Consider the following 7,704-nt stretch of genomic DNA (forward strand, 5'->3'; position numbering starts at 1 on the left):
AAACTTTTCATTTTTTTTTTCTTTTATATTAACTAGTTATATATTTTTTGTTTTTTTTTGAAAAAAACAACAACAACAAAAGATGTGTTACGTATCTATCATTAATAAGCTTGGCAGAACACATTAGACGGTGTGAAGATATATCTAGATTTTAATAATCCGTCTATATCGCATTTTTCTCATTTTCGATAATGTTATAAATACCGCCTCACAGCCTTAAGCTAGTAGAGGGGAGAACACTGGGGAAGCGATAGAACTACGCTCTGGACGCTGCATTTTATGTTGTTTGTTTTGAATCAAGGTATGTTTGTTTAACGTTTCATGTTTGGATTAAAAGTCGCAAAGGTTTTCTTTGGCATATGTTCTTAATAGTGTTAGGAGTCAGATAAACGGTGGTGTTTCTTTCTGCAAACCTTAGGTCCCTGCAACACGACCTATTTCAATTATGCGCTCAGTATGTAAATATACAAAAACTTTGCGTTTATTTATTGTTATATACAGGACATGTCACGTAAACAGGGGCAGTTAATGGAATTGGGAATTCATATTCGTTTGCACTTGAAGCAGTTTGCTGGTTTCCCGTCACATTTTCATACTCGGATTGATTTTGGAATTTATCAACATTTTCATATATCGTTGTATTGACGTAAGTAGCTTCGTTTGCTGGTTGTTCAAACATCTTTTCTGCACAATACAACAAACTAACTCGAGTTGTTTTTCACTCCGATAAACTTACTTTCTTTTTTCGTCAAACCCACGGTCAAAGCAAGCAAAATAAGGAAAACAAATCCAGCCACAGGAAATGCAATTATTCTTCCCATTTGACTTGCAGTGAGTGAATAAACTTCTATTACTATTAAACCTGATCCAAGCTTGTTCGTGACTTGCAGCTTATAGAGTCCTGCTGGTTCCTTCGTTTAAACATAAGGTTTAGGATTGAGTATATGCTTTGGTTAGTTAAAACGAGATCCGAGAGTGGTTTTGCATTATGTAAAATCTCGTTTGTCAAATGCCACCGTGGACTTAAAGTGAGAACTTAGAACAGTTGACCTATGACGGGACGAAACATTTTGACATTTAATATTTCTATTCTTTGGTAAACCTTACGTTGATTTGAATGGAATAAAACGGATGATCGCGCCACGTCCAAGTAACAGTTTTATTTCTTCCTCCTGAACCAAAAAAACGATTAAAAATCTAAAAAGTTGCCGTGACACTCATTTGTCTAACCTGAAAATATTAAAATTGGGTCGTTTGGCAAAGGATTTGAAACCACCTTAACATCACAGGGTATATTAGCAGGACAATTCAAGCTGCTAATGGGATAAGGAAGATCTAAAGAAGCAGAAAATGTTCAAAGTTTGGTTTTCTTATCAGCGATTGTTCTTTCTTAAATGAGTTAAATCAATAGATTTGCAGAGTAAAAATATAATTTCTTCCTTTTTTTATTTGTAAAAATATACTTACTCTGACAGAACACACAGTTGATTGTTACGAAACAACATACGGTAAAAAACACTTTAGTGGTCACACATTCATCAACTTTTGTGTTCATTTGGCAGAAAGTATTAAAACCCATCTGAAAATAAAGTTGAACAAGTAAACGTGAACATCGTACTTTTTCTAACTGTCCGCCATGAAACGCAACAAGCTTACATAATAAAGGATGTGGACTCCACAATTCAAGAAGCCTCAAAAACTAGAAACTACATTTGTCGCAATGGTTGTCTGAAAGGGCGCATATTACACGATGGTTAATATATAGCTAGTGATGTTTGGCGTATTACTTTGAATACACAGTATTCCTTATTTTACCACGTGGTGAAATCACTCGTTTTGCCTTAAATGTTGCGAAATACAAGGATTTTTTGTTGCCATCATTACAGGCAATGTACTATTTTTGAAACGTCAACTGTTCTGTATTGCTGCTTCCCTTCTCCTTAGCAACAGCTGTGTCGCACATTTGATTCTAAGTCGTTTCGTTGCAACAGTTAGAAAAGTAATATTCGAGTACAAGGTTTTGCAACCTTTAAAGAGCTGTTGATCTGTTGTGTTTACAGTAAGCTGATATAGAGTTGTTCGAGTTTTGTCACTATAAGCAAAGCTACACTTTTCTGGGTTGCTGGTGGTTACTCAGACATTTTGGCACTAAGACGCACCCACGACCCTTGTAAAGTAGGAAAACTTCGATTAAAATGTTTGTATGATCACTTCAACCTGTAGTTTCACAATGGCTTAGTCCCTAAAAGGCGCCAAACGTCTATCACAACAATAAGAGGCGTGTCGGAAGTTGCATCACATTATAGTGGGCTTTAGTGTTGTTTGTTTTGATTTGTGTCTTGTGTACTCACTGTTTGCAATTACCTACAAAGGTCTAACTTATGTGAGCATGGTGGGGCACCTCGTGTCATAATTTCACCCCTCTTGTAGGGATTTTGGCTTGTCGTAATTCGAATATTTATTGATATTTTGTTTTAAACTTGGTCTTTCTACTCATTTACATTTACACCAGTCTTTCTGACGCCAGCTAGTTATCTCACTTGCGTTACCTCTTTCAACTTGCGCTACTTCTTCTAAGTCTCCTTTGTAGTGTCTCGTGTTGGTCGTTAAAAAATTCCTTGTAGTAACCGCATTTTGTTTAAAGTCACCGCCAATGTATTCAAACCGTCAGACTGTCGCCACATTGTCGCCAAACCCCGTTGCATGTACTGTGTATCGTTTTCTCGTCTTTTTACTTCCCCTTTGTTTTGCAATCACCGATCTCGTAACTGCACCGCCGATAACAACCACTGCTTGGAACCTCTAATCATTCTTTCTCTCTTCTCTTACACCTTCGTCCTTTATAAGCCGTCACAATTCCAACAAGATATACAATGCTAAGATATATATGTTGAGACTGATATGTTGATACATATATGTTGAAACAGTACGAATAAAACATCGCGGATTTTTAGTTACGTTAATCGGTGAGACGTATTGTATGCTGTGTGAGAGGTTAGCCGGCGAATACATTGTCAACAGATCTACATATATTTAAACTGGTAAGAAACAGAGAATAATTTCGTACATATTTTGTTGCGCTTTATTTGGATTCAGACTGTTATTACATGAAGGTTCGGTTTTTGTCGCTTTACTAGTATTGGATTTCTTTTGAGTCAGATAGCGCATTAATAATATTAAGACAAGTAATCGAACGCTTCACCTTTGTCGCGTAATTGCAACAATTATCTCTTTGTTTCTGCCTCGTCTTTGATATCGCCCTATATATTTGCGACCCTTTCCACGAACAGATCATAGTTTTCGGTCTTTCAGATCATGGCTTTTGGGTTTATTTTGTTCTGACAGGACCTGCAGGCAGCATGTTGTCTCGTTGGGACTTTCTGGGTTCACGGTGATGCAATTCCTGCAAAATTTTTTCTTTCTAAGATGATGTTGATTTGCTGAAACACGATTTAGAAACTACTTTTTACCGCTCTGTTTCCGAAAGTAAATATTTCAAAATCTCTTTTGTCGTTAAATCAGTCAAAACCTCTCTCCAAGACGTAGGAATTTTTCCTCAATGATTAGATGTAAAGAATTCCTACCAATAAAGAATTAAGAGCCTTATTTTCAAAAACCACAAATTTTTTTGATAACTTACGATTATATAAGATTCTGAAAAATGACTGCACAAGTTGTAAAACTGCAATAAAATTTCAATACGTTTTTTGATGTCTTCAAGCAATGCCATGTTTGTTTTGTGAAACTACAAATACAACCAAACCACGTGAGTTTGTTTACAATTGTTAATCCGCTGCACCAGCGGATGAATTTCCGCGTCATTAATTCAAAATATATAAAATTAAAAATTAATATATCTACGACATCTGCTGTATTGGTATCCATGCTTTGATATTGTTAAGAGCCGCAATAATGTAGCTGAGATCTACTTGGGAACATTCAGCATAACAATCCCATCTTTTAAGTTTCTCCAAATGACGCAGAGGACAAAAAACTATCACTGCCTCGTTTGTCACAAAACAAACATAACAATGAACCTTTATTGAACAACAATACAACACAATGAAAACAAACAAGAACGACCATTGCAAACATTTCGATCAGTTTTTGTGTTGGTTTAAAACTTTGTAAAATAAGCGGTTTGTTATTTTGTGTGAGTTCGTTCGTGTCTGCTGAGGTGACTTGAGACACTAAATCTTTTATCGCAATACTTGCAGGAATAAGGTTTTTCACCCGTGTGTGTTCGTTCGTGGGTGGTGAGGCTACTTGAGACACTAAATCTTTTATCGCAATACTTGCAGGAATAAGGTTTTTCACCTGTGTGTGTTCGTTCGTGTGTGATGAGGTGACCCAGTTGACCAAATCTTTTGTCGCAATATTTGCACACATACGGTGTAAGTTTTGAATGGACAGTTTTGTGATGTGTTCGCAAGTTGGTAAGTCGATTAAAAGATTTCCCACAATCGTCACACTTGTGAGGTTTGATGTTGGTGTGGATCAGTTTGTGGGTTTTCAAACTGTCCAATCGCGTAAATTTCTTTTTACATATTTCACACTGGAAAGGTCTCTCCTTGGTGTGAGTTTGTTCGTGGCGTTTTAAGTCCCCCAATATGTTGGACGAATAATCACACCACGAACACTTGTGCTTTTTCACCACCGACCTATCCGGGTGCTTCCACTTCATGTGTTTGGCCAAAGTCGCCTCGTCAATAAAAATTTTGTCGCACTTCTGACAGGGACAATAATCATCTGTGACGAAACAATACGATGTTGTGACGTCACATTAATATAAACAACATGGGTCTATGATACCTTTATTAACAGTTACAAGACTTTTAACTAAACGAATATGACTTTAATTTTCACTTTTCGAAGCTCTTTAATCTTATCTAAAAAAACCTAAAATATATATACATGAATAAACTAACTATTATCACCATTATAATTTGGCCATCTGTCTCCAGCTTACACAACTATTTTTTAGGCATATTTTGAAAAAAAACATTCTGCACCAACTTTTATTAGCCTTTTTAGGACAGTGCATTTAAAATTAGACACAAAAATCAACTCACCCTGGCGAATTCTGGGCTTCAATTCCTTTTGCTTTTTAGCAATTTTAAGTTTGTATTCAGTTGGGATCCCCAGATGATCAGCATATTGGTTGCCATACCATACAAGGAGCTCAACTCCTCTCTTAACAGGTTTGTACAAGCGGTAATATATCCTTCCTTTATACTGGTAAGCAATCAAATTCTGTTCTTCTTCATTTCTGAAATAAACACTCCGATACCAAAAATGCATATGTTGGTAAATTGTCTACCTTATTAATTTAAACAAAAAAGCCAAAGCTAATATGCTGTTATACATTCGAACACAAATTGTTTGCACATTTAGCAGCATATTGGTTTTGGACTTTTTTTTGTTTAAATTTATAAACTAAATTAATAAGTTTTTTGCACCAAAGTATCTACTTTATACTTGCTTTACCTTGCACAGTTGACATATCGCAACCAATTACTGTTTTTGATGTCACTTCCATCGATGTAATGAGAAAGTTTTCCTTTCTTGTAAATCTAGGACAAAGGAAATTATGGATTTAAAAAAAAAACCTTTACTAATCCCCACTTAACTAACCTCCCAAGAATATCCACCTTCAAATAGTTGTTCTAGTTTGCTCAAGTTGTTTCTTGAAACAATAATCCCCTCATAAGGACCAAATACTGTGTTTGTAGGAAACACCTGATCACACCAAGCACCCTTTCCACTTGCACGTATGTGTGATTGACTGATGCTGATCCCTTTCGGACAAGTACGCCTTGCACGTTCCTTTATACCCTGCATAAAAATAATAACTTGCAACACAGTCCAGAAAAGTTAATAAATGTTGTCATTTTTTATCTGTAACATCTGACTCCACTCAAATAATAAATCAGAGCAAATGTGTACATATTATGGCAGTGTCACCCAATTTATTTTTGCTGTAGGACCCTGCAAATTGAACAGTTTTTATTTAAAACCAGATGGTAGGCCACGGAACCATATTTTGATTTAGAACTCTGGTGTTCTGCAGAGCCCACTTTAGCAATTGCTGTACTACAGGAATAAATATTTTTACAAAGCAAAGTCAATGCGTACCAGTTTAATAAGTGTATCAGGAACATGGTTGTAAGGTCCATGAATTTCACATTCACCAAAGTGCAGCTTTTCACAATTATCACAGTCTTAGAAACAAAAAATATGTAATGCATTGCTTATAGATTAAAAAAACATTTATGAGACACTAAACCAATCAATGATGTTTTATTACAATGACTTCCTTACACAGAAAATCATCTTCAGTCGGAACTTCTGGTTCAGTATAACTTTTTTGAGTCACTTCTCTCTTGGGATATCTTGCTTCATCATTACCCGAAGCAGTGGCTTCATCACTTTTTACCTAATAATTTTGTTTGTACCATACACCTTAATTAATAGCAGCCAGTTTTTTTTCTAAAGAAGGCCACCAACCTTTTTAAGAGTTTTTTCTCTCTTCTTGAGTTTTTTTCCTGGAAGAGCTATACCAAGAAAAATGTTAAATTACTGTCTGTTAGGTGATTGCTGCCATAACTTACTAATATTTTTTTTGACATTTTGTAATGCTTCAGACTCTGGAGTATTGACGTGTTTTTCATTTTCCACCATGCAAGTCTTCAAAATAAAAAGAACAAACAATGGAAAAACAATATCTACTGAAAAAGTCAACTATATTCATGGAAGAATCAAAAAATATTTGCAAACCTTGGTTATAAACTTTTTCCGTTTCATTAAATCTGTGACACTCAAAAATCCAGGAAGCACTTTTGCTGACTTTGGTGGTTTGTAAGGCTTCCATTCTTCTTCTTCACTATCAGAATCTGTGGATGTTTTTGCCTTAAATCCTCCTTTTGGTGGTAATCCAACCTTAGCCCGGAGAGCATTTTCACTGGGCAATGGCATTCCTGTAAAATAACTTTTGCAAGTGCATCCCAAATTAACAAATAGAAAAGCTTTTTTCAAGAAAAGGTAGCCTCACTCAGGGCCAAAAATATAACTTTAAAAAATCCTTGAAACAAACTAATTTCTAATTTGCATGACTTTCAAGTTCTTACCCAAATACATCATGACAGTCAAGTTGTTGCCAATATTCCTGACTCTTTTCTTCTCAAACTTGCAGAGCTTCTTATATTCCTCGGGCTTAAAGAGTTTCTCTACGGAAATCCGCATTGTCACTTTCTTTAGTATCTCTGCAGTCGGCACCCGTTCAAATCCTTTCCATTCCTGAAATAGTTTTAAAACTTTTTCCATCTCTTCATTAACATTTGGCGTTTTGCTGGAAATTTTTGTTGCTGTCTGCTTTGGTTCAACATTTTCTTCAACTTTGTCTTGTACGGACGCTTGCTTTCCTATATTTCCCTCCATATTTTCTTTCAGCACCGCTTCAGACATTTCTGTAAAGTGTCAGCCAACTCTTTTTAACGACGAAAAAGAATCGAAACTCGAAAGAGCAACTTTAAGATTTTATTTTCAGAAGCATCGAATTGTTTCGTCACAAACCGAATGCAAAACGGTGCGAAATTCAACTGAAACATTTCGCGCAAATTTTTCCCCCCCGTCATGAACAGCTGATTTTTCCCTCGCGTTTTTCCAGTGTTTACGGTACAAAAAAATAACTTTTTTTTTTACCTG

General features: G+C 35.8%; 2 protein-coding genes across 2 annotated transcripts; both read right to left on the reverse strand.

The window, feature by feature from the left end:
• Positions 1-481: 481 nt before the first annotated feature.
• LOC145899840 (uncharacterized) lies at positions 482-1,574 on the reverse strand. Its single transcript, XM_082988763.1, has 5 exons — positions 1,468-1,574; positions 1,231-1,335; positions 1,108-1,172; positions 737-911; positions 482-684 (listed from the first exon to the last, which is right to left on the reverse strand). Exons 1-5 carry the CDS (start codon positions 1,553-1,555, stop codon positions 482-484), a joined length of 636 nt encoding a protein of 211 aa, XP_082844889.1. The 5' UTR covers positions 1,556-1,574.
• Positions 1,575-4,142: 2,568 nt separating this feature from the next.
• On the reverse strand, positions 4,143-7,464 carry LOC145899841 (histone-lysine N-methyltransferase PRDM9-like). The gene is made up of 10 exons (XM_082988764.1): positions 7,128-7,464; positions 6,778-6,977; positions 6,612-6,687; positions 6,508-6,554; positions 6,322-6,436; positions 6,136-6,221; positions 5,635-5,835; positions 5,488-5,573; positions 5,073-5,269; positions 4,143-4,749 (listed from the first exon to the last, which is right to left on the reverse strand). Exons 1-10 carry the CDS (start codon positions 7,462-7,464, stop codon positions 4,145-4,147), a joined length of 1,950 nt encoding a protein of 649 aa, XP_082844890.1. The 3' UTR covers positions 4,143-4,144.
• Positions 7,465-7,704: the final 240 nt, after the last annotated feature.

This window comes from Ascidia mentula, chromosome 4, assembly GCF_947561715.1.
Source record: "Ascidia mentula chromosome 4, kaAscMent1.1, whole genome shotgun sequence".
In the NCBI taxonomy this organism is placed as follows: domain Eukaryota; kingdom Metazoa; phylum Chordata; class Ascidiacea; order Phlebobranchia; family Ascidiidae; genus Ascidia; species Ascidia mentula.

Excerpts from the sequence above, each read along its gene's own strand:
- LOC145899840 (XM_082988763.1), bottom strand. The coding sequence starts at position 1,555 with ATGAACACAAAAGTTGATGAATGTGTGACCACTAAAGTGTTTTTTACC. Across the intron at positions 1,336-1,467 it reads CAACTGTGTGTTCTGTCAGA|ATCTTCCTTATCCCATTAGC; the intron begins GTAAGTATATTT and ends CTGCTTCTTTAG. Across the intron at positions 685-736 it reads GGGTTTGACGAAAAAAGAAA|AAAAGATGTTTGAACAACCA; the intron begins GTAAGTTTATCG and ends TGTATTGTGCAG.
- LOC145899841 (XM_082988764.1), bottom strand. The coding sequence starts at position 7,464 with ATGTCTGAAGCGGTGCTGAAAGAAAATATGGAGGGAAATATAGGAAAG. Across the intron at positions 6,437-6,507 it reads GAGAAAAAACTCTTAAAAAG|GTAAAAAGTGATGAAGCCAC; the intron begins GTTGGTGGCCTT and ends CAAAATTATTAG. Across the intron at positions 5,836-6,135 it reads CTGATACACTTATTAAACTG|GGTATAAAGGAACGTGCAAG; the intron begins GTACGCATTGAC and ends ATTTTTATGCAG.